The 26,551-nt window shown below is 45.2% G+C and overlaps 2 protein-coding genes across 6 annotated transcripts in view; one reads left to right on the plus strand and one right to left on the minus strand.

Moving 5' to 3' along the window:
- Positions 1-16,585, plus strand: part of L3MBTL2 (L3MBTL histone methyl-lysine binding protein 2) — a 33,257-nt gene extending 16,672 nt beyond the window's left edge. For 4 of the 5 annotated variants that reach the window (XM_066634042.1, XM_066634046.1, XM_066634044.1 and 1 more), the window contains 9 exons: positions 995-1,226; positions 2,660-2,736; positions 4,485-4,589; positions 7,854-8,001; positions 8,688-8,770; positions 9,727-9,961; positions 11,100-11,165; positions 13,647-13,769; positions 15,202-16,585. In XM_066634042.1, coding sequence (XP_066490139.1) covers positions 995-1,226; positions 2,660-2,736; positions 4,485-4,589; positions 7,854-8,001; positions 8,688-8,770; positions 9,727-9,961; positions 11,100-11,165; positions 13,647-13,769; positions 15,202-15,494 — 1,362 coding nt within the window. In that variant the 3' untranslated portion in view covers positions 15,495-16,585. The remainder of the gene's footprint in view (positions 1-994; positions 1,227-2,659; positions 2,737-4,484; positions 4,590-7,853; positions 8,002-8,687; positions 8,771-9,726; positions 9,962-11,099; positions 11,166-13,646; positions 13,770-15,201) is intronic. The other variant, XM_066634043.1, reaches the window with a different exon arrangement.
- A 954-nt stretch (positions 16,586-17,539) lies between these two features.
- Positions 17,540-26,551, minus strand: CHADL (chondroadherin like). The gene is made up of 4 exons (XM_066634341.1): positions 26,390-26,551; positions 21,303-22,973; positions 19,840-20,006; positions 17,540-17,950 (listed from the first exon to the last, which is right to left on the minus strand). The coding sequence occupies exons 1-4, from the start codon at positions 26,549-26,551 to the stop codon at positions 17,725-17,727; spliced, it is 2,226 nt and encodes a 741-aa protein (XP_066490438.1). The 3' UTR covers positions 17,540-17,724.

Here is a 26,551-nt window from a genome sequence, read left to right on the forward strand (position 1 = left end):
CAACAAAAATGTTAGAACAAGCAAGTCAGAATAAATGGCAGACTATTTTATCTTGACAAAGGGTATATTGAATTAATGTTGAATTAATTCCAGAAGAATTGCAAGGTTGCACTCCAGAAACATATAAAAGACCAGGCAGTAAACAAAAGTCAGCGGCAATAAAAAAAGGAAAAAAGTTGATTAGTGTAATGTAGTACACTACATTATGCACTGTATTATTATGCATAATGCATAATAATGCATTATGCATTATGATACTGTATGCACTGCTGAAACAGAGATGCCTGCGTTGGCTCGGTCATGTCGTGAGAATGGATGATGGCCGGATCCCAAAGGATCTCCTCTATGGAGAACTTGTGCAAGGAAAGCACCCTACAGGTAGACCACAGCTGTGATACAAGGATATCTGCAAGAGGGATCTGAAGGCCTTAGGAGTGGACCTCAACAAGTGGGAAACCCTGGCCTCTGAGCGGCCCGCTTGGAGGCAGGCTGTGCAGCATGGCCTTTCCCAGTTTGAAGAGACACTTGGCCAACAGTCTGAGGCTAAGAGGCAAAGAAGGAAGGCCCATAGCCAGGGAGACAGACCAGGGACAGACTACACTTGCTCCCAGTGTGGAAGGGATTGTCACTCCCGAATTGGCCTTTTCAGCCACACTAGACGCTGTTCCAGAACCACCTTTCAGAGCGCGATACCATAGTCTTTCAAGACTGAAGGTTGCCAACAACAGTGGGTAATGTAGTGGTTAGAGAGGTGAACTAGAAACAGGAAGACCTAGGTTCAAATTCCCTCTTAGCCATGGAGCTCGCTGGGTGACCTTGGAATGGTAATCTAACTCTCAGCCTAACCGACCATATAGGATTGTTGAATAAATAAAAGGGGGGAGGGGAGAAGTAGTATCAATCCTGAGTTGCTTGGAGGAAATGTGGGATAACAATGTAACAGATGCTGTGTTACGTGGAAAGCATGATTGGCGTGTCCATCTTACTGACTCAGATGACTGAGAGCATGAAGTACCCATTCCGCCAAGGCATGAGAGTGGAGGTGATAGACAAGATCTGCGTTTCGAGGACACGTATGGCTGTGGTGGATACGGTGATTGGTGGCCGGCTGAGGCTTCTTTATGAGGACGGAGACAGCAGTGATGACTTCTGGTGTCACATGTGGAGTCCCCTCATCCATCCTGTGGGCTGGTCCCGAAGGGTTGGCCATAGCATAAAGAAAGCAGGTAAGTCGTCCTGTATGGTTCCAGTTGCTTGCCTAGCATTTGAAGGTCAACTTGTCTCTAGCAGCCAGACAGCTGTTTACAAGTCATATTCCTATTGATACTGCTAAAGCTGCACTTGGGCATTGGTGGGTTTATGTTCAAATTACTTTCATCTCTAATAAAGAGACAAAGTAAATGAACAAATGTGTCCAGTTGAGCCTTCGCACCTGACCTAACATCGGTCATTCTCAAAACCGCTTTAGAGTGACTTTTGAGAGACCAGGCTAGTCTGTTTTCTTGCTGATGCCTAACTTGGGTGCCTGCTACCTCCATGTTTTGTGTTACAGGGAGATATGTTCTCTGAGCTCAGAGCAGTTAGGAATAAAACTGATGATTGCGGGGGCGGGGGGTGATGGCTAAGACAATGAGCTGTGAATCTCACCTTAGGCAAGATGCTCAGTGGCCTTAGGCAAGTCCAGATCCTCTAGCAATATGGGGATAACACGTACCTTTCAGGTTTGTAACAATGATAGCAAGATGTTATATGATTGTCTTTGAACACTTGAAAGTGCTAGACCAGGGGTGTCAAACATAAGGCCCGGGGGCCGGATGCAGCCCGCGGAAGCTTTTTATCTGACCCTCAGGCTTTATCTGCTAAGGAGTGCTGAGGTATTACTTCTGGAAAGGCAGCCCACATGAAAATTGGGCTCTCCCATATCTTAAAGTTTGATCAAGATTTGTATTTTTTCTCATCTGTCATTTGCAGCTAATGAGGTCCTAAATGAGAAAAAGTGCTTATTTTTTGTTATGACCTGTTTAATTACATCATTTCCTGTCTAATTACATCACTTCCAGCCCTCAGCAGGCATCATAAATGCTATTTGGCCCTTGGTTTGAAATGAGTTTGACACCCCTGTGCTAGACAATGCTAAGTAGTATTAAATGCCAGTAGGTCTGTGCACGCCTATCTTATTGAATTTCGTAGGCTTTCTCTGAAGTCCATTTAGTTTTCTCTATCATAAGTTCCTTTAGCTTCTTCTGTAATAAATCAAGAAGAGTGTGTATTTGGCTAATGCTTCTGGATTGGCAAGACTTTGGTATATTGGCCGTAAAAGAGAACTCTGTAGGAGGGGACAGCTGCCAGCCTTAATAGTACGTGAGATCAACTTACATCCAGAACCAGCAAGTTGGCTTATGCATCAATCATCCTCTTGGAAGTGACAGCTACCCCAATATCTCTGCATGCTGATAGCAGAATCACATTTGGCTTGTCCTGTGATGGCTGATTGTACCGGTGGTGAAGGAAGGCATAAAACTGAGGCTGAGGCTTAACGTGAAATATTAGCACTTAACTTTCCTTATTTAAAACTGACTGATAGCTGGCCAGGTCCGACCGTTCTAAGGGCCTCATTTCTCTCTTCCCCATTGGTATTCTTGTTTGTCTTTGCTGGAAGAAAAGTGTAGTGATATGGCTAACCACCCTACCTTCCGGAAGATCTACTGTGATGCTGTTCCCTATCTCTTCAAAAAGGTAGGCGAGCATCTGCTCTGTTTCTTGTTTCCTCTGCTGCTCAGTGAGATTGCAGTTGCTAGGAGCTGGAAAATATCTACCCTTTCTGGGATTGTCCTGTATGGAGCTGCCACTTGAACTCTTTTTCTCCTCCCCTACAAGGGGGTAGCATTTCCAAAAATTTTGGGCTGATCTGGAGATGGGGGTGAAAGATCCAGGCGAGTCAAAAGCAGACAGGGATGGCAAAAAAAAATAGAGCAAGAACTTTCTCAAAAAACTTGGGAAAGGCCATTTGTAGTTGAAGAGAAGATCCTCTTCCTACAATGGAGGAAGGTATTCTTGCGTGGATTGTACGTCCCACATGCTGCAATTAGCAGGGGCGTGCAGAACAGACTTGTCTACATCCTCCTATGGCAGCAAACAATTCCTAGTTTCAAAACATAACAGAACTTTGAGAAAATGCATCAGCCTAAAATATATTTTCATCTAAGCTACATTATACCCTGTAGCTGGACTTTTCATGAGCAGAAGAAAATGAACTCATCATAAGTCCAATATTTTCTCTCTTATAATTAGAGGTGTTTGTTTCCAGTGAATAAGATAGAATTGCAACCTACACAATGGGCTATTACTTCTGAGTAAAATAACAGTTTTCAAATACCTCTACTTATAATTATGTTGAACCTTAGAAGGAACTTAAGTGATGGGTGATGTCTCCTTACTGTAGCAAAGCTGCACAGAGACAGACACTTCCATCCAGGTCAGGCAAGTGAAAAACACTCATGTGGGATTGAAATTGAAAGTTGGCTTTATGGGTTGTATCTGAAGAAAGTTAGTCATGTTTAAGCACCTGTGAGGGGTGTGCCGTGAAGGGTGTCTCTGGGGGTCACCCCTTGGGGTGCTGAGGGTCAACTGGGTGGTCTCTTGGGAACCCCTTGATGGGTGTGTCCACCTCCCTGGGGTTCCCTGCAGGGGAGCCTCCGACCAAGTCAGGGGGAGGGGGTTCACAACACCCTTGTCCTCCTCCCTGGAGGCAGGACCTGAGGCCCTTGTTCTTTAGGCAGGGGCTCCAGCTCCTGCCTTCCCTCTCCAGAACTGCTTGTCATCACAGGCTTCCCTGCTTTTATCCTCCCCAGCCACACCCTCTGCTCCTCCTCTTCATCCCTCTCTAGGCTTAAAGGGGCCTAGCCTGCTTCCCTCCTCTCTTGTGGTTGATGGGGATCCTGCTCTGCCTACTGCTCTGGTCAAGTGAGCTCTGGGGGGACTGTCTCTCCTACCCAGCTGCCCTGCCTCTCGCCTGGTCAGCTGGCAAGGTGGTGATGGCTCTGTGACAAGGTGGTTCTGTCCCTGGCCCACAGCCAGGTAAAGCGGGGCTCAGCCAAGGGCTGAACCCCTGACAGCACCATTGAAATTGATCAGAGAAGCAAGCTATGACTAACCTAAATCCTGTTAACCCATTTCAGTAGGACTTGCTAGTAATAACTAACTTCTTAAGATGCAGCTCTGTGCATAATAATGATTTAACATTTACAATTTTTTATAGAAATAACTAAGCACTACCTACCAGTTGAATCTTGATTGCCCTTGCTATGGGGGAGGGCACCATCTTCTTCCCTCTCAGTTTGTTAGCTATTCAAGAACACTCAACAAACCCATGGCAGGAAAGAATTTTAATCCTAGGGACGTAGTGCAAACATCAGTTTGTCCAGTTATCCCAACTTCTTCCTGACAGTAACCACATATTTGTTTTCTGACCTGGGTCATTCTAGGTGCGTGCTGTCTACCCAGAGGGTGGCTGGTTTGAAGAGGGCATGAAACTGGAAGCCATTGATCCTTTGAATCTGGGCAACATTTGTGTGGCTACCATCCGCAAGGTATGTTGGCCCAAAAAGAGGGAGTGGTGTGTGGCCAGGCACTACAGTACAAAGACTGTCTCATCTTGTGTGCATTTGCCTTTGAAGGGCGTACAGGTTGTGCCTCATTATCCACTGGGGTTCCGTTCCAGAAACCTCAGCGGATTAAAAAAACAAGTGGATACCAAATACGTGGAAAAATGTCTTTAAAGACCCACTTCCAGGTTTCTTGCTCTATACTGATGCGATTGAAGAGCAAGAAACCCAGTAGTGGGTCTTCAAAGTTACCTTTAACCCCGAGAAGCTTGCAACCAGTGCAGTTTAACAGCATGAAGGTAGGAAATGGGATTTTGGCACTTTTTTCCTTGTTACAAGGCATTTAAAGGTGGTCCCTGATATCAGGGGTGAGTCAGATCAGTGGATGCCAAATGAGTGGATATTGAGGCATGACCTGTATAGCAAAAAGTGCAATGGAAGAAGTGGTGTCACTTAGAGAGCATTGTCTGGTTCAGATTCCATTCACTGACGTGAGGAATCATGGGAGTTTTATGGCACAGGGCAGAGCACTGAGGTTGTTCAGCTTCAGCACTATAGAGGCAAGCCAGAGCTTCATGCTGCGATGTTTTGGGAGTGTGAACAGGTTTTTGCTTTGATAGACATTTCAGATTTTGTATTTTATCATACTTCCATGGAATATTTAAATTGGTGGGATGTGTGTGACTTTTGTTAACTGCCTTGATTTTGCTTGTGAAAGGTGTGTTTGTTTTTTAAAGGCATTTTTGTTCCACCGTTCAAACATGGAAGTGTTCAAGCTGGCTTACCAAAAAAACAGCATTTCAGTTTAAAACAATACAAATTCAGTTTCACTAAAAACAATAGTAAAAACATAAGTGGAAACAAAGCACCTATGAAAATATCATCTGCCCCTGCTTTATAAATATTAACAAAAACAAGTTGGGGGATGTCATGAATATGTGCAGTTCAGGCCTAGTAGCATTGCAAAGCCTGAACCAAAGTAACCCAGTAACACAGAAGGGGCTTGCAAGGGGCTTGCAATCCTAGCTGAAAGGAATTTACGACTCCATGGAAGGTGATGGTGTAGCACCTCAGCAGACAGAGAGGCGCCATGAGTCTCCAGTGGGGAGGGGGAGAACTAGGAGGACTAGCATCCAGCCCCACTTCGAGAAGATTCTGTCCCCAAGAGTTCTGATTGGGCAGTTTGAAATGAGTAGAGAGTCACACAATCCTCTTGGCATGAGAAGTATAAGAACAAAGCCCAAAGGGGTGCCTTTGCCCTTTGTCTTCGTCTTGGTCTTTGTCTTTTGGCGAGGGTGCACATCCTGCCCCGGCCAGGACCATGTGGCCTCACAGGTAAACTGGGAGCTGAGGATTTACAAAAGAGGCTGACCCAGGTGAGCGTTAGGGAATAATAGAGATAGCCAGTTAGCTTTATTATTTTATGCTGATATGTTTCCTAGAAGTTTTTATGCCTCTAGCATGTGCTGCCTTTTGTAACTTTTTGTAACCCTATGTACTTAATAAAGTAAAAATCTTTTTACCATGTTGGTTCATTGTCTGTTGCGGACAAAGGTTCAGAATCCTGCCTAGCCGTTCAGCAAGCTACCAAAAATCCTCATTGTGGACTAGAAACTTGAGGACTGAGACTTTAAGTAAAGAAAGTGCTCAGTGCCTACAAGGGATATAGTCAGGGCTTTTTTTCTAATGGAACGTGGGGGGACGGAGTTCCGGCACCTTTTTGCAGGGGCCCCTCCCCTTCGGAGGCATTTCAGGAGGGCGGGGAGCAAAACAGAGGCAGAATAGACAGGCACAGGATTGGACTCTAAGGCTGCCATCCTATCCACAGTAAGCCCCATTCACTAAAGTGGACTTCTGAGTAGACATGCATAGGATTGGGCTCTTAGGCTGCAATCCTAGGCACTTTCCTGGGAGTAAGCTCCATTGACTAGAACGAGACTTACTTCAGAGTAGACATACCAAGGATTGGGCTCTTAATCCTGGCAGATATATATATCTGCACCCGTTTTCACATGCTAAGGGCAGGTGAAAAGGGATTCTGCATGTGTACAACATGCTGTCCAGCCTTGCCAGAGATCTTCCTCATCCTTCCCTCACAAGCATGCCCTCTGCCAGCCAGCGTTTGCAGCTCCTCTCCAGCAATGCACAGCAGCTGCTCAGGGCAGCAGAGAACATACAATTGCATGCCAAGCGCCTTCCCAAAGACACAGAATATTCTGATACCTGAATTAAACCATATTTAATCGCTTGTTTGCAAAAGTAGCTGTTTCTGTGTGCACCTAAGGATCCCTCTCATGTAAGAATTCCTTTTTTGTTCTTACTCCCACAGTTGCTTAGAGTAATTTTACTACATGGAGCTCATGTAAGCCATTTTTTGGAATCCATTCACTGCTTCCTCTCCTCGAAGTAGTGCCACACTACATACTACCTGCTACAAGTGCACCTGTACAGTATTTTTCCCCATGTGTAGAAAAAGTAGCTAGGGGGAAGGGGATGTGGAGATTGACAGCCCAATCCTATGCATGTCTACTCAGAAGTAAGTTGATCTTTAAGGGAGAAGCACATAAACATATTTTATTTCTCCAATAAAAATGGTTTATAAATAAATAAATAAATAAAAGATTAACAAGTTGTGAGTTCCTGCACCTTTTTTTTCACAAAAAAAGCACTGGATATAGTTAAGCCTAGAGGGTCTCGGTTCCCTGGACTGAGGCACTGGCTCTTACAGGGTGGTGGCAGTACTACCGAACAGGGATCTTTGAGAGCTCTAGGGTTCAGAACCAACAACTCTGAGCACCCCAAAACCCTGGGAGTGAGACCAAGTATACGACAGGGGGGGCAGCAAGGGACTAAGCCGTGTTTGGCGTTAGGGAAAGGTCTGTCTTTCTCAAGGCCAAGTAGGAGGGATGGGGAGGAGGTCATCACAAGTGAAGCAATACCTTCACCCCTCTACTATATGAGCCATTATGGGGAAATAGGGTTCGCAAAGTAGCGGCTAGCCCTCCTTCTAATCCTTTTCCCAGCCAAAGGATCCTTGGTAGGTCTGATGATAGCCACTGTGGGTTGAAGGTGTTGATGCTGAATACCAGATGGATCAATAATAAAATCTTGCATTTCAGAACTTGATCTTGGATGAGCAGGCCAGTCTGGCTTGTATTACCAAGATCTGGCTGGGCAAGGCTGGAGGTTGTTGAGCGGTCTCAGCTTTGTCCTCTTTCTCTTCTCTTCTCAACCTTGACCTGCCTTCAGGTCCTTCTGGATGGCTATCTCATGATTGGCATTGATGGTACAGCTTCAGAGGATGGATCCAACTGGTTCTGTTACCATGCTTCCTTGCACTCCATTTTCCCTGCCTCTTTCTGCAAGAACAACAGCATTGAGCTGACCCCTCCAAAAGGTGAGACCATCTTTTGTCTCCCCCTGCCCAGAATTGTCCTTCTCGTTTCCCACTTTGCGTTAAAAGCAAGCAGACTATGCTCTCTTCTGTGAAGACAGTGCATGAGGGCACTGCTGCTTGTGTTAACAATGCTGTTGTGAAAAACGCAAACTTATTTTTCCTGTTTTCTGTCAGTTATTAAAGGGCAAGATACAGTCCCTTAGTTCTGACCTCGCAATGAGAAAGAACGTGAAAGAGTTCTGTCTGGAAATAAAGATGAAATAGGATTAGAATCTGTTTTGTCTCTTGCTTCTAGCTGCGTTTATACTGAAAAGGACACGTCTGATCCTGAATATTTTTATGCTGCTTACATCATGGCTCTTAGCATTTGAGAGTAGACAAAAGTGTGTTATACTCTTGTTCCTTTCTGCCTTTTCACCTCCCTGGATGTTTGAATTTGCTTGGTTTTCCAGAACAGTTATTTGATATCTCATAGTACTATTGCACAGTGTTCTGTCTGCTCTCCCCTCCAGAAAGGAAGCCATTTTGCTGTGCTGTGCACCATAAGTGCTTCTTTTTGAACAGACATGTTCAGGGAGAAAGCCCTTCAGTCTGGCATGTTGCCACTGTTCTTCCTGCAGCCCTTCATTTTAGTATGTGTATCCCTGCTGTCTCATGCCAATAATGCCCCAACTCCCTTCCTTCAGGTTATGATGCCAAGAGCTTCAGCTGGGCAACTTACCTTGAAAAAACCAAGTCCAAGGCTGCGCCAGCACGTCTTTTCAATTTGGTGAGTGCCATGTGGAGGGTATGAAGATCATAAAGGCATCATCTTGACCCCAAACCAGTGATTATGGGCTCAGTCCTATCCAGCTTTTTAGCACTGAAGCAGCAATACAAATGGGGTGTGCGCTGCATCCTGTGGTGGTGGGGGCAGTCATAGGTGCCTTCTCAAAGCAAGGGAACATTTGTTCCCTTACCTTGGGGCTACATTGCAGTTGCATCAATGCTGGAAAGCTGGTTAGGATTGGGTATTGCTGAAAGGCAGGTAGCCCTGTGGGCAATACAGTGATATTAACCCATTTCTGCCTGGCCCACAGGTGTACACATTTGATCCCTGTTGTGTATATGCAACATTGGGCAGAAATGACTTAAACAATTGTGCAGGCACTCTTATATTTGTTAGAGTAGCATGACCAGTTTGTTCCTCCTAATTGCAGACTGGAAGAAGGTGAAGGAAAACAGCCACAAATAGGATAAATAAACTGGAGCACCTTCTCTAAGCGCAAAATCTTATGTGTTTGAGACACTTAATTTAGGAGAAAATCACAACTTTTTCGGGGGGGGGGGAGAACATAATGAAGATTATAAAATTATAAGTGAGACCTCAGCCCCTAAGAGGAGTGTTTCTGCTCAGGGCTCCAGTCAGTCTCAGACAGGAGCCTTGTAGTGCTCTCTGCAAGAAAGACACTTTTTTTTCTGTTCCCTTGAGGCCATCCCCTAGTTATTGCTGTATAGTAGTGATTAGTTCCTAGGAGTGGGAAAGTTTCTCCTTTCTTATCTCCTGAAGTACCCCTGCAGAGTGCAGGGGGTGGGGTGGGGGGAGAAGGTTTGTTTTACTACATGGTATGCGTCCCACCCACCTTTGGGAAACTTACTATAAGCTGTTAGAACAAGCACGTTTCTAGCCCTCATAGATGCGTATTGCAGCTTGAGGTTGGGTTGGTATGTTTCTCTTCTTTCCAGGATTGCCCAAACCATGGCTTTAAGGTGAGCGCTAAGCTAGAAGCAGTAGACTTGATGGAGCCCAGACTGATCTGTGTGGCCACAGTGAAGCGGGTAGTCCACCGGCTCCTCCGAATCCACTTTGATGGCTGGGACAGTGAATATGACCAGTGGGTGGACTGCGAATCCCCAGATATCTATCCTGTGGGTTGGTGTGAACTGATAGGCTACCAGCTGCAACCACCAGTGGTTCCAGGTAAGCAAATGCAGTTTTGCCCCAGCACCACCATTTTAATTCAAGGTGTATTTAGATGGCAGGCTGACCTGTAGCTCTACTCTTTCTCACAAGAAAAGAAAGTCCTCATCCCACCCACCCACTTCATCTTAACTTGACAGTGTTTTCTATGCAATAGAAGGCTAGGAACCAGAGGAGGGGATAATGTAGTACCTGTGAAGTAGTGGCAGTCGAAATGTGATGCAACATGAGTTCCTTATGGGTTCTCTCCAATAGATACAAATTTAGCCTGTGTTTACCAGTCTTCCCCATTACATCCTTCATCATTTGAAAGAAGATAAATTACAGCATCACTTCAGATGTTACTCTCCCCTCCAATCCACAGGACTCAGTGCTGCTGGATTTTGATTTCCTTTTTGACTTTGTAAGCTTTCTGCCTGGACAGTGCCTTCCCAAGACTATTCATGGTCCACAGTGACCTGTTGCATGAAATCTGGTTGCTGGTGCAGCAGTTGGTTTCCTGGATGTCTTAGGTGCCTCGGGCTTCTTAATTGTAAAAATATGTTAGCTATCACACTTGTGAAAATAGCCATTTGAAAAATGCAGATGGCTTTTACCACTAAACCACCACCACCCAGCTCCTATGGTTGGAAATGGAGCTTCTGCTTCCTGATAGGAACTACAGTGAGCCAAAATGATCATGTTTGTTGAATTGGTTGTTGCCGGCAAAGACCCTTCCCTCATCAGCTCTGCACTTTGACCCAGTTCCCTAAGTTCAGACAATGGTGGTCTTTGGTTGTGTTCCTCTCCCTATGTACTCTCTTTTCTTTGGAAACTGCACCAGCTATATGAGGTCACAGAAGACAGTGTACAAAATAAACTGTGGGTTTATGGGGCAGGGAGGGGGAGATAGAAATAATGAACATTCCAACATGAGCTGTTCTAAGCCTGTCTAGTTGGGAACTCCATTTTCCTGGATGGGTGGCCCTAGCAAAGTCTACCTACTCAATGGCCCCTTTGTGACTCTGGGTCTGGTAATCCATAATCTTCTGATATTTTCTGATTAATCATAATCATTATTCAATCATCAATGATTCAATAATCAAAGATTATTAATCATAATCTTCTGATTATGGATGTCCTCTTTTCTTGATCGCAGAGCCCTCATCGCCTGTGTTAGCCAAGGATGTGCCAAAGAAAAAGCGAAAGCCGTATGGAAAGAAAAGTAAGTGACAACGTGACCAACTTTTTTCTCCTTTTATGCCTCCCTTTCTTAGCAGCATGGCAACATTTGAAGAAGTCTTATCGCATTCAAAGAGAGGCTCAGGGCAGATGTAATACTGCCCAGTTGCCAAATGTAAATGACTGGGAGTGCTCCACAGGCTTGCACGCTGCTTAAGCTCCTCCCTGTGCCTCTCTCCCTTTCCTTATGGTCTGAATGCAAACTATGATTAGCATTACACCATTGCCTGGTGTTTTCTATAACTGACCCTAGGTTGCCCAAATCAGTTTGAAAGCCATTGTCCAACCCATGACTTCAGACCTTTCGACAGCAATGTTGGCTCACAAAAATGTTGATGCTGATGTGAGACCATAGTTAGCAGCAAGGAGCGGAGAGGGGATGTAATGCATGCACAAAGAGACAGTTTAAAGTGCACCAGACACTGTTAGGGTCCTCCTGATCACCTAACAGCATTATATCTTTATATCTGCACAGGGCCATGTATCCCATTTCTGCCCAGTGCTGCATATATGTAGCAGGAACCAAATGTGTACACCTATGGGCCGGGCAGAAATGAGTTACCCCTAGTTTGTCCACGCAGATGGAGGATCTCAGTTGTGTTTAAATTTAAACACAGTCATTCACTTGGCTTGGGTCATTTTTGTTTTCTGGTTTAGGCATGCCCATTCTCTCCCCTGTGAGAGTACAGTGGTACCAGTGTGCTGGGGAAAGGGACCCTGGAACCTATGAAGTTGGCTTTAGGCTCAGCATATGGTCCTTCCAACCAGTACTGTCTGTCCAGAAGTCATTTTTCTGTGATGTTAACAAGCATGCTCTGGAAACCCATGTACATGTGTTCCAAAACATGCACATCCAAGGATATGAAGAACCTAGATGTTCTATTCCACCATGTGAGAGGCCTGTGTTTTCCAGTGCTGGGAAAGAAGGCTATTAATTGGAATCGTTCTCATGAGAAACACCTGAGTTATCATGGTTGTTTGGCCTTTCAAGGCCAGAGTGTGTGCTTAGTTAATTGGGAATCAGCTGCAGCTGGATTCACCAGGTGGGAGGATGTGAGATTATTCTGGGTCATCCCTTCTAGCATTTCACAAGTGAGGGGGAAAAAACTGTTCTTTGACTTACCACTATCTCTAATCCAAGGAACATCAGGAGTGCAGCATAGAACATACTTGGGGAAGGGAACTGTCACTTGAAAGAGAGTGGCACCTCAAATATTTCTAACTGTTCTGAAACTTCAAGGGATGATCTCCCTCTGACATGGGGTGGAAATGCTCAATTATACTCCAGCTGGCCCAGCTATCTAATCATAACAAGGTTAGGTGAGACAGAACTCATAATTGACACCTGGTTGTTTTTGGCTGAAGGAGGTATAGCTGCTGAAGGGCAGTGGGAGTGACGTTCCCAGAGCGCATAGGGCCAGTTTTCACAAGGACACTCAACTCCCTTGGCTTTTGAAGTGCAGAGAATGGTGTACTTTTTTGCTAACACAGACCATACCTTCCATGACACTTTGCAAGAAGCTAAAGTTTGGTTCAGGGGATCCAACTGGGTCTGGGTTAGCAACATGCAAAGCATAATTTACCTCATGGTGTCTAGTTTTCTGTGAGGTAATCCTCCTCTGTGTGTGCTGTACCACTTCAGCTACTGTTGCAGGTTTGCCATATAAAAAGTTCCCAACACGCAGAATATAAGTAGGTCAGGAAAGAGGCTGGGCTAGGTTGTGAGCCCTTTTGGTGACAGGGCTATTAACCTATAGAAAAAATGCTGTATGCCAGTGGTTCCCAAACTGATGAGTTGCAACCCACCAGCCTGGGAAGCACTGGCCAGTGCTCCTTTAAAGGGCAGGGAGGGGGCAAGGTAACAACATGATCCCCAGGATTGCGCTGCTGCCAGGAACGGAAGGGGGGTTTTCTACTTGCTTGCAGCCAGAACTGCAGTGGAGTTGGATGTGGAGGGCTCCCCATGCCTGCAAAACTGTTTTTTAAAAAATCGGCACTTCTGGTTTCTTTGCTAAAACCAGGCAGGGGGGCCCTGCAGAGGGCCCTCAGACCATCCAGGACTGCAGTGCTGGCTGCAAGTAAATAGAAAATCCCCTCCTGTTCCTGGCAGCAGCGCGATCCTGAGGATCACATTGCTGCCTTCCCTGCTACAGCTTACAGTATTTCCAACATCCTTGTAGGAGTTTGGAAAGCACTGCTGTAAGCCATTCAGAGCCCATGCAATACAAATCGAACACATGGAGTCCTTCTCCCTAGGACCATGTATGGAGGTGCATTCAGTCATGTGAGCCTCCTTGCCACTGATGTGGTACAAGCCCAGACACGAGTGTACTACCTTGGTGAGATCTAGGCCACTGTTGGCAGTCTAAGCTTCTCAGAGGATGAGCAGGCTGTGAAAAGAAAGTGTAAGCATTGAAGTTAGAAAGGAGGATTGACTTATGACACTTTTCCCTTTTTCACAAAGGAAAAAAGCTGACTGCAAAAGCCCGTTCCCTCAAGCAAGCAACCAAGAAACCGACTACCCCTAAAACCAAGGAGCCAAAAAGAGCTACAAAGGAAGCCTCGCTGAAACGGGCTCCTGATGAAAGTAAGGGCTGATACGAGAGTCTCTTCCCCACCCACCCCCACCCCCCGCAGAGTGGATGTTACCAGGAAAAGAGCCAGTGGTTCCCCCCCAGACGTTTCATAAAGGCTGGGAAAATGATGCGCAAATAGTTCTAAGGGTGATGGGGGTTTTCTGTTATTTGGCCCAAACTTGAATGTGCTAGAAATAAGGGACTCTGTTCCCCCAAATCTCAGGTCCTGCAGAGAAGAGGAACTGGTGAATGAAGCATCCTTTCTTCTTTGCTCCTGAGCCCCCACAAAGATGCTCACACAACTCTAGCATTTTATTATCCATTTTTGTACAAACTTTCAGTAAATCCTACTAATGAATTCTGCCATCACGCTGACCTATAAATTGAGCCGCATACTGTGGTTTGGTTGTCCAGCCTGTGCTTGGAGGTGGTTTGGCATGTTTTGGATGATACAGGCTTTTGGGGGTAATTTATTTATTACCCCAGTATTTATATACTGCCTTTCTTATCGATTCAAGGTGGTTTACATAGGCAGGCTAATCATAAACCTCATTTTTCAGTGGGGTTTTTACAAGTTCCATGGGAGAGACTGATAGAACCCTTTATTTTCTAGATGTTTCCCTTCATAGTGTACTTGTCATTCTGGCTTTTGTAGGCAGCTGCAAATTAGACCTCAGGTCTTGCCAGCTGACTCCACCACATTCCTTCACACTCCTCTGCAAAGAAATTTGTTAGCATGTTCTGTCTTTGGCTCTGGGTCTCCTGTTGTTCTTCCATCTAAGGCTACTGATCCTGCTTAGCTTTTTCAGGCAAGGCAACAGCTCAGCCTCCAGATCATACCTGCCCCAAGCCCTTCAAACTTGCTTTGACTGGCTGGAGCTCTGAATATTGGAAGGTAAAGCAGAAGGGCCTGTGACCCTCACCTGCATTGTACTTTCACCCAGGACACTGTCAGTGCTGCTGCAGGAAGAACTACAGTGCAGTTCATGTACCTCTTTCAAATAGAGGAATTATGCATGGTAGGGTGAACTACTGCCACCACTGATCCTCAAATAGTGGAGGTACCATGCATAATGTGAAGGATAGTTCCACATCAGATGCATAACTGCCAAACATTGCAGTTTATATGAGCAGTAGCCATATAGTTACCCTGCAGCAACTGTTACCCTGCGCATGCCCAATCTTGTCTCATCTGAGAAGCTAAGCAGGGTTGGGCCTGGTTAGTACTTGGATGGGAGACCACTTGGGAATACCGGGTGCTGTAGGCTTATACCATAGTTTTTTGAGACTGAAGATTGCCAACCAGCCATATAGTTCCTCAGTGCCTTCACCTTGGAAACCATATGTGGATGTGGTTTGTCAGTGGCATATTACTAGTGTGTCTTCCCACCAATTTGTGTCCATGTCTGTGTCCTTTGCTAGGAATTCTTCTCTGTTTTCTAGTAGTTGTTGCTGTGCAGGTGAAAGAAGAAATCCTGGATGACCCAGTGATGGAATCTGAAGTCCTCCCATCCCCACAGCTTCCAGTATCAATTAGTGGCTTAAAGGATGAGGATGTAGAACTGGAATCTCCAACAGGTCCTGTGCCAGTCGGCTGCTTTAAGGACAAAGGCATGGAAGCAGAAGCCCCAGCAGGCTCTGTGCTGCTCAGCTGCTTCAAGGATGAGGATGTGGAGCCTGATGCTCCCTCAAGCCCTGTGCTGCTCAGCTGCTTAAAGGATGAGGATGTAGACTAAACCTTCAAGAAGCAGAGACTGAGTGGACCTGCGCAGCAGTCCTGGAGGAAACCAGGAGAGATTTGCTTGTCTTGTTGGGGGGGGGGGGCAGCGGTGTGGGTCAAATGTTATAGAAGTATAGCTTCAAATGGTTTGCCTTCCCCCCAGACACGCAACTGGGGGAAAAGAGATTCCATCCGCCGTAGAAAGAAAACCCCAAAGGTACCTTTCGAAGCCACACTGTAAGAGTTGAGAATGAACTTCTGTGCCTCTGCCTTGTAACCATTGAGCCTGTATGTGGCGAAGAACCATAACTGCAGAGCTGCGGCTGCTGTGTGTACTGTGTTGAGCAAGTAACCCTTCTACACTATCCCAACCTCCTCGCCTCTGATTTTTTGTCTTCCTCTCTGCTGTGTTGCCTCTTGTTCCTTGCATCTTGAAGGGAATCAAGTGGCATGTGAGCACCGCCACCCCACCCCCCACGTTCCCATTCTCTTCTGAGAAGAAAGCCTTCACCACATGTGATGGACAGTACCTATGTACACTTGGAGCATTTGCCTCCCCTGAAAGAGTGGATGATGGCCTCTGACTGGAAATAGTTGGGAAGAAGGAGACTGAAATTTGAATTAATGTGCATATTTGTTTCATGTTCTTTCTCTGAACTGATTACAGCAGCTTTTGATAAAGAGAGAAGATTGATAGTGGCCTTTCCTAGGTGCCCAACATACACGTGTGTACTCATTCTTTGAAATGGATTTCTTTTGCACATTCTAAAGTAAGAATTTTGCAACAGCCCCAAACTGTACACTATCTCTGCCCACGTATACAGCTGTTTGGGCCTGGAACTGATCTTATGGCTGCTGTTGTTCATCTTGCCCAGGAACAAATGTTTACAGTGGCACAGGGAGAAGCTGAACCTGAATTCGTGTTTTTGTACAATCTCAGCATCTGGTTTCCCCTGCCTCCCTTGGCAATTTTTTTTTAAATATTCCATAGTTAATTTCCCAACCAAGTATATGTGAATGAAGTAAATCAGCATTTGTTATAGCTGCATGTGCAATTCTTGTTTGACACTTTTATAAAAAGTGAGACTTTTTTTTAACTAGACAAAAGAGTAAAATTTTTACACCATCACAGGCACTCTGAGCTGTAAACAAAATGGACTGAAACCATCTGCTGCTTTGATTTCACTGTGGCTGAGTTCCTATACTTTATTTTTCATCAGCTCTATATGATAAGCAGATGCAGAGGTGGCACTTTAAGATCTGTTACGGTGTCACTGTGCTTTTGCTCAAGAATAAAAGCTCTGCAGATGCTACATTGCATGGGGACCTGCTTGTCTGAAGGAACTTCTATAGCTTGAGTTTAACCATCTTGAGGTATAGCTTGAGTTTAACCATCTTTGGGGGGGGGGTGTAGGAAGATATGTTCCCTACTACGGATAAGTCTCCTAAGCCACCTGGAAGCTGTTCTAACAAATGGTCTGCAGGTGTGCCACGCAGGTTTAGGGGATGGTCACATATTAGTAGGGCCACTGGAAAATGTGAGCCCCCAGCTAGCAGTGCGGAGTGCCTTATCAATTGTCAAAAAACCGATGGTGTGCCTTGACAATTTTAGCACTTGTTTGGTGTGCCTTGAGATGAAAAAGGTTGAAAATCGCTGAGTTAGTGCCACACAGAATGGCACTATTCTCTCACAGAAAAATTCCTTCTGTAAGTGTCAAGGCTACATTCTACAATTCAGCAAAAGTGTGGGGAAAAACCACTAAATCCAACAACTTGAAAATGACTGTTTTTTATTATTATTTTTAAAGCAAAATTTACTGGTAATTTCTTTTATCTAAATGCCCTGATGCATACAAAGCCCACCTTGAAAGTGTGTGGGAAATACTTGTCAAAATCTAAACATCTAATCTAATGGGGTCAAAATCTAATAGGGGGGTCAGTTCTTTGTCATTCACTCCCCTGCCCCTTAACTAGCAGAAAAAAATTGTGCACAAAGTATATATGTGCTCATTTGCTAATTAGCACATCTCTCAGATTTCAGCTATTCTCAGTTACTCTCACTCACTCCTGCTCACTGCTTTGTCTACCTCCATCCAAGTCCCAAACACCTACAGGTTTTCTCCCTTGCATCGATTGTAGTAGTGTGGCTTATAGCCACCACCCCCTACACACTCACACCCATTTTTCTAATAGCTAAGAAGATTTATGCCAATTTCCAGCAACAACCTGCCTGCCTTCCTCCTTTTTCATGCTTTGCTTTTCTTGTTTCCTCTGACTTGTCTGTTTCCCGTCCTCTGTCTCTTCATGGAGCTCCTTCCAGCCGCAGCCTTAGCTGAGCTGGTTCTTTTGGCCTTTTTGGTGCTCCAGCCTGGGCAGCTTTGGAATGTGGCTGTGAGCTTCACCTTCTGGCCCCGTACATCTGCTGGGGAGCCACAGGTAGCACCTACTTTCAGGTTCAGTTTGTCAAGCCACCTAAAAAACAGAGTAATTATTAGCCATCTGACTACTGAACTTGCAGCCATATATAGTCACCCAGCAAAAGTACATTTTCATTCAAGTTCTCACATTTTGCACCTGAGTATCCTTGGTTGGTGTGAAACCAGTGGCGTCGCTCGGAGGTTGCTGGCCGCACTGGCTGACATGTGGGGGGGTGATGCTCTAACATTGCGGCTTTAGGAGCTACCCCGTCATGCCATACACCTTTGGATGCGGAATGTCCAGTGGAGTGCAGTGGAGAAAACCGAACTGAAATAGCTCCTTTCCTTCAAAAGTTATGGCCAAAAAACCAGAAAGAAAAAATGAATGGATCCCTATGGAAAGTGAGCCGTATCGCATGTTTACTCGTGAGTAGGTGCACTTGCCATAGTCCATTGGAAAGGGCAGACTGAGAGGAATCCAAGGACACCTGAATGGTCCTGCTCCAATGAATGCAGCCCCCAAAAACACGAGGAGGTCCCTGTATCCCTCCCAGATGTGACAAAGGGGAATGTGAGGACACCAGAATGGTCCCGATCCGATGGAACTGAAGCTCAACATATGTTCCAGTAGGCAGCCTTCCCCCCCCTTAAAAAGGACCAAAAAGAGGCTTCAACTGGTCAGGGGTAGTTTTCTATTTTGTACTTGCAAAGCCTGGAGGGGCTTTATCCTGATCTGCTTGAAATAGAAGAACTTTAAACTGGGCACTGGGGAGGGCTGGAAAAATCACTGATTCTTTTTAGGGGGCTGTTATTGCAGGCAGACTACAGAGTAAGCTCCATTGACCACTATGGGACTTACTTCAGAGTAGACATGCATAAGCTTGGGCTCACAGGCTGCAATCCTACCCACACTTTCCTGAGAAAAAGCCCCATTGACCACTATGGGACTTACTTCAGAGTAGATTCAGTTGGTGGAACAGGACTGGCTCCCCCTTATTTAATTATTTCTTTTATTTTAATTTATTTATAATTATTTTAATTTGCTTGATGATGTCACTTCTGGCTATGACATCACTTCCAATGGGTCCTGGACAGATTGTCATTCTAAAAAGTGGGTCCTAGTGCTAAAAGTTTGAGAACTGCTACAATAAGGTGTTAGTAAGTGGACACGGGTGTGTTTGTGTGACTCTACAAGTTTTCAAAATCACTAAAATCAGAATTTGGAGGAATAATCCCATCATATTATATATCAATCAATGTGTAATTTCATACAGAATGCAATGAAACAAACCACATTGAAATATCTGTTCTAACAAAAGGTACAGCCAAAAAACCACCACCTGGTGCGTTGCCCCGCCCACTGCATGGGGTGACGTGCAGGCCTCCTGCACCAGGTGATGGGAATCCTAGTGACGCCACTGTGTGAAACAGAAGTAGGAAATCTGTCTCGGCAGGATGCTTGTGTGAATTTAGCTACGCTTTTTAGCCATCCACTGAAGTCTGTGGGGTAGCTTATTCTGCCCCCCTCACCTCTAACAGCGTTCTTGCCTAAATCAATGTCCCACTGCATGTCAGCTTAGAGTTCAGCATCCTGTCCAATGCCTGTAAAGATGCTGGAGCACAGCTCTCAGATCACAGGAAGCTATAAGCATAAAACTAAGACTGCAAGTTCCTCAGAACAGGAATCTGTCTTTGGTGCTTGTGCTGTAAAATGCCTTGAATGTTGATAGTGCCATCTAAAAAGAAGCTTGCTACTAAGCTGGATAATTGTGCAGTGGCTCTAGGCGACAGTTGCCTGAATGCTTCTCCCTTTGCTGGGTGGTAAGGGTGCCAGGGAGCAAACATTACAAGATGTTCTAGCTTCTGCCAAAGCTGAACAGGATAGTGTTCCACACACTGCTACTCTACAATGCTGTGCCTGATATGTTGGAAATCGGGGCTCACTTGCGTAGTGGGAGAAGCTGACAATCGCAGTAGAAAGGAATATCACTCAGGTTGATGACCTGCAGAGCTGTGAAGTTGCGCAAGTCAGGCAAATGCTGCATTTTGTTTTTCTCAAGGTACAGACTTTTGATCTTTGGACCCAAGCTGGTGAAGGCACCTGAGGAAATCTGCAACAAAACAAAACAAAAAAAGTTGGGTGGGGTGGAGCTGAAACAGGGCCAGCCAAGACCTCCTGGCACCTGAATCATCAGGTGCCATGTCAAAGGTACCCCCGATTTAGTTGGGGATGAGCCAGCCTGGCTTCTCCCACTCCCTCGAATGGAAAAGGAGGAGGGGTGGTCTGAGTGGCAGAGGGAGAGGAGAATAAGGGGCATTTCCTATGTGCTAGCCTACCACTGTCTTCTACACTCCCTTTTCTGCATGGTTTCCACTCCAGGGGCCATAAAGAAGGGAAGGAGCAGTAAAGGCAAGTGGGCAGAGGGAGGTCAGTACGTCCTGCCTGCAGTGATGTCCTCACTTGGCCTCATGGCCGTGCTGAGCTGAATGGTAACATCAGTGACTTTATTTAATGTTTAAAGGACTTCTTGAGCCCTAAAGCAGTTCACAAAAGACACATTAAACCAATCCGACCCCAACAGAAGCAACAAGCCACATCCAATTTAAAGCCACAATCCATGCACATCTGCTGTATTAGAATGAAACACAGCAGAAAGGGTTTTAGTAAAGAAAGTTTTCCCCTTCAGCAATGTGTTTGGAAAGACCACACCTGCCAAGCATCTCCTGTTGCATAGGTTTTAAAGGTACAGGACCAGTTATCAAACCAGAGGGCCAGGGAACCTGGCTTTGAGTAAATACAGCCCCTGTAGTTTTACACTGGCTGCAAGTCTTGTTGGGGGAACATGGTAAAATAGGAATTGAGGGACCCATAGAACATTTGTGTAATCCCTGTAGGTTGCCTGAGAATTCCTATTGTGTTAAGCAAGTCATTTCCAAGATACCTTCTTGGAACATGATGGCAACAGGAGGGTTTTTTTTAAAAATTCCCAATCCCAATTCCTGCACTTAATTTTGTTTGGGTGTTCAGCTTGTTTCATTTTAGAAACCAATGCTTGATTTTTCACAGCCAGGTGTGACAATGACCTGCCTCTTGCCCTGCTGAACATGGATTTCCTTCCCCTTTTCTAATTCCTTGCTTGGTGCCACTGCGTCCTTTGCCAAGCAATTCCACACTGACTGCAAACCTGAATCTTGGAAGGAAACCAAATTATTTGGGGGGGGGGGGGGAGGAAAATGAACCTAATTAAACAAATATCTGTAATTTGAATAATTTGTTTGGGATACATCATCAGGATTTGTGTATAAGTATCAGATATATGCATCCCAGGATATACAGGATTTTACTTCTTGAATAGAATAGAGCAGGAGAAGGAAGGACGCTTCCCCCCACCCCATCCCCAACAAACCTGTTCTAACCCCATGTTGTCTAGGTAGAGATGCTGCAGAGATCTTGCCACTGGAAGGAAGGTTCGGTTCCCAATGTACTTTATGGGGTTCTTGGACAACTTCAGTTCACTAAGGCTGGGCAACCCTCGGAGGGACTTGGTGGGCACTTCCTGCAAAGAGTTCTCATCTAGGTGCAGCTTCTCCAGCATCTTGGCATGACTCAGAGCCTTGGGGGACACATGACTGATGTGGTTTCCTGTTAGGTAGAGCCAACGTAGCTTTCTCATGCCAACCAAATCATGATCTAACAGCTGACTGATGGAGTTGTGTTGCAGGTGGAGGGAAAAGAGGTTGGGCAACAGGTTGAAGGCGCCCTTGGGGATTTGGATGAATGCATTATGGTCCAGGTAAAGATAAGCAAGTTGGGGGGTTCCTTCAAAAACATCAGCATCTATGGAAGAGATGTCATTATTAGACAGGTAGAGATATACTAGGCTTTTAAGGTTCTGGAAAGCACCAGGATGCAATGAAGCAATCTTGCAGTTCTGAAGGTGGAGAGATGTCAGGTTTTTCAAGCCAGGAAAGGAGCCTTTTGGGATGGAGCGGAACTCATTGTGGCGCAGGTCCAGGAGTTGGGTGTGGCAAGGAAAGCCTTTGGGAATAGTTTGGAGGCCTTTGTTCTCACAGTTTCCATGCTGAAAATCAGTTGAGCAGCTGCATCCTTTGGGGCAAGTTACAGCATCTTCTTCTGGATCCTTGGTGAATGTGGCTAAGCTGGGGAGCAACTTTTCTTCTGAGGCATAGCCTCCACACTTCATATCTATAGCCCGCAGGGATTCCAACTGCTCTCCCTTGAAGGCTGCAGGGCCAGCACACGTCACGTCAAGGTGAATCCTTGCTTTAGTAGCCCACTCTTTGAAAGGCCGCATGGAACAAGTGCAAAGCACAGGATTGCCAGTAAGGTTGATTTTTTTGAGGTGGCCCATTTCTGTCAGGGGCTGAAGCACATAAAGCTGGTTGTTGTGGAGATCAACCATACTGAGGAGAGGGCTCTTGACAAAAGCTCTGTGGGAGACCTCCTGGAGGGCCATGTTGTCCAAGAAGAGCTGCTTCAGAGAAGACATCTCAATGGCCTCCTCACCAATATAGGTCATGGGATTGTGTCCCACATCCAGGCGGTTTGTGCCTGACAATCTGGACAGTGCCTCAGTGGGAAGGAACTGAAGTTCATTGTGGTCTAAGCTCAGCCTCCTGAGAGATGGTAACCCACCAAAGGCCTCACTGGACATCACGTGTAGTGAATTATGGGACATATTTATCCACTTGATCAACTGCAGTCCCTGGAAAACCATATCCGGCAGATAAACCAAAGAGTTCTTGGCCAGGTTAAGAAAGCGGAGGAAGCCCAGTTGTCCAAAAGCTCCTGGCTTTATTTCTTCAATGCGATTATTTTCTAGGATCAGTTGCTGGAGAGAGGACAAACCATCCAGGGATTCTTGATAGAGGAAGGCTATGTTGTTGTGAGCCAGGTTGAGGTAAACCAGCCGTCCTAATCCCCTGAAAGCCCCTTCCTCAAGGCTTTCCACTTTGCACTTCTGAAGGTTCAAATGGGTGAGGTAGGGAATTGGGAGGAATGTTCCCAGGGGGATGACTTTTATTTCATTGCCTCGGAGGTCCAGTTTCTGGGTAGCCTGTAAATTACACACACACACACACACATTAATTTTATCCCCAATGAATTACACAGCTCACTCTTCATTGAAACAGTGTTGAAACACTTTTGGCTAAAGTATTCTCTAGGGCAGTGGTTCTCACATATTTAGCACTGGGATCCACTTTTTAGAATGAGAATCTGTCAGGACCCACTGGAAGTGATGTCATGACTGGAAGTGACATCATCAAGCAGGAAAATTTTTAACAATCCTAGGCTGCAATCCTACCCATACTTACCCAGGAGTAAGTCCCATTTACTATCACTGTAAAAGAATATACATAGTAGCTTGTTAAAAGTACAAGTCTGTAACATTTCTTCAATTCCAGAAGATGAGGATTGCAGAACATGTAGATTTTATATATGAATACATAATAGACACTAATGATAAGTGCGTACCCAGGTACAACAATATGTGAGACCCACTGAAATTGCTAGATTGTTATTTTAATGAGTAACTGAAGATGACTGAGGTGTCAGAATATATGCCAGTACTTTAGTCAAGAGATGTATTCATATAAATAACTTAAAAGAAAAAATCAATTATGAGGACATAACATTGTGTACTCCGCAGTGACAGAAAGCAATGCTGTTATATAGGTGAGAGTAAATAGACGTTAATATCTGGTATATTTGTTGCTTCTGGGATATATTTCAATCATTTTAGAGGTCTCCAAATAGCAATGTTTCGCAATTCTAACTTTGGCTTTGCTGAAAAGTATGATGAAAGGCAGAGATATCATGACTTCCGCTTATCAATGAACATGAAGTCACTTTAGTTGTTAGAATAACAACTCCAGTCAACAAGCTGGAGAGGAAATGTGTTGTCACCCACTTAACTCAAACCCTTGATTTGACAAGACTTTCAGGAAATGTGGTCAGAAATATTTGATGACCTCCATAAAAAGCCCAGGTGTAAATTCAGATACTGGAGGAGGATTCATGGAAAGAAATGTCATTGTGGTCCAGAAGAAGTGTCAGGGTTCACATTGGTTCCTCTAAAGCAGGGGTGCCCAAACCCCGGCCCAGGGGCCACTTGCGGCCCTCAGAGGCCTTCAATCAGGCCCTCAGGGACCCCCCAGTCTCCAATGAGCCTCTGGCCCTCCAGAGACTTGCTGGAGCCCATGCTGGCCCAAAGCAACTGCTCTCAGCATGAGGACAACTGTTCAACCTCTCACCTGAGCTGTCGGACAAGGGCTCCCTCCACTACTTGCTGATTCATATCTGTGATGCAGCAGTGGTAGTGAAGGAAAGGCTGGCCTTGCTTTGTGCAAGACCTTTTATAGGCCCTGAGCTATGCCAAGACATTTATTCATTCATATAAGTGCCATCTCTAATATATTCATTTATGTAAATTTATTCAAATATTAAATTGTAAATTAATTCTTTCTTTCCCGGCCCCTGACACAGTGTCAGAGAGATGATGTGGCCCTCCTGCCAAAATGTTTGGACACCCCTGCTCTAAAGGAAGGGGAGTAATATACTCTCAAGGTTCTCATTAACATCCAAACAAAAGGGAACATGAAACACAGGATTTATTAGGATCCAATTAACAATTTAAAACGTTAATATACATTCAATATCCAGATAACAAAAGCACTACAAAATAAAGGAGGCTCCTGAACCTGCAGGACTCCCTCTCAGGCAAAACCCTTTTATGAACTTGCCAAGAAAAGCTGCAAAGAAAAAGATTAAAAACCTAATGCAGTCAAAAATAGTTTAACTCACAGTCCCCAGCTACTACTACTCCAAATCCCATCCAACCAAGGAGGCAACAAAGTTCCCTTCTCCACAGGGTTTTATTCTCTATACCAGGGGTGTCCAAAGTTTTTGGCAGGAGGGCCACATCGTCTCTCTGACACTGTGTCGGGGGCCGGGGAAAAAAATAATTAATTTACATTTAAAATTTGAATAAATTTACATAAGTTTACATAAATGAATATATTAAAGATAAACTTATAATGAATGAAGGTCTTGAAATAGCTCAAGGCCTATAAAAGGCCTTGCACAAAGCAAGGCTGGTCTTCCTTTTGCTGCCGCTATTGCATCACAGATGTGAAACAGCAAGCAGTGGAGGGAGCCCCTCATCCCACAGCTCATGCAAGAGGTCAGCCAGTCGCCCTCAAGCCCACAAGTTGGGCTTGTGCCTGTCTAGAAGTTGCCACCTTCTTCAGCTGCTCACTATCACAGCTCACTGCTCCACTGTACTCTCCCTGCTATAGCCTACTGTTCAGCTCCATTCCATGCTTCCATCCACTCTGACAGTTCTTCTCTGCCCTTCTGAAAACTCAGAGACTGAGAGCAGCAGCAGCAGGTGTGCCACAAGGGGAGGTGCATTGAGACAGAGGTGTAGTGAGGTGGCAGACTGAGGAGGGTGGAGGCAGAGTACTGTCCTTCCAATCCATAACCTTGGCCAACTGAGGCAGCCACTTCACCACATTCATTAGTCATTAGTTGATCTCTGAAAATCAGAGACTTCCTCAGAACCAACATGAGCAGGCTACGTACAAGTTGAGTGTGCAGCTCCAGGCTTCTGAACTGAATGAACTCTGGGTGCCCGGCTGATGGGAGTACACCTAATGTTGCTGTTTCTTTCCTGGTGTTCTGGGACGGAGCTGCTGTCACCAGCTATATTTGCCTACAATGGGTGATCATTTGGGGCAGGGGAGGTCTATCTGGCACTATGAGTATGTATGCTTATGTTAGAGAAGGTGTCTATATTTATGCAGGGCAGAGCAATTATTTATTATTATTAATTGCTGTGTGGGCATGTATTGCTTATGTGTATATTTGGGGGCTGTCCCTCACATGTACCTAGGTATTCTCATCCTTGGGTGCTCCTGCAAAAACAAACTTTTAACTACCATAACTCCAAGTACAGCATAGTTTGTTTTCTTCAACAATGGGTAACAGATATTTTTCACAAGCATGGTCAGTGACCTTTTACCCTTGAAAGCACACTGCTCAACTCACTATTGTAATGACTAACACAGCATGCTCTTGTTTTTCCAAGATAATTTTAGTAAGTACCAGGGTGAAAAATGCAGCCTCTGGAATGAGAAGAGGGGTGCAAGTCAGGTGCTTGAAGCTGGGATCATTAAGGCACTTCAGGGTGAAGCAGTAGCTGCCACAGATTTTTTTTAGCTACAACAGTTCGTGATGTTCTTTAAATAGAGGCTGTAATAGACAAATTAAAAAGACAGCTTTCCCCAAAAATTGTAGGTAGGGCATAGCAGTGCTTTCAGTGAGGCAATGGGCCCACCTTGGCGACAGCCCAGAACAACCAACTCTGCAGAAGTGTTTCAAATTGGAAAGAGAGGAAGTCCCTTCGCATCCTAAAACATGACACCTGCTACCCTTATGTTGCACTTGCTTCTTTGCTTCCCATGGACTGACCTGAGGGATATGATTTGAGGGCACCTCAGTGAGGTTCTTGCTCAAGCACATCACTTGATACTTGATGCTATCGCAGATGCAGATCCGTGGACAGCGTTCGGCATCCAGCCTCCCCGTGAACAACAGTGCTAATATCAGGAGAAGTCTTGCAGAGACCCACAT

This window comes from Tiliqua scincoides, chromosome 7 (assembly GCF_035046505.1).
Source record: "Tiliqua scincoides isolate rTilSci1 chromosome 7, rTilSci1.hap2, whole genome shotgun sequence".
Classification (NCBI taxonomy): Eukaryota; Metazoa; Chordata; class Lepidosauria; order Squamata; family Scincidae; genus Tiliqua; species Tiliqua scincoides.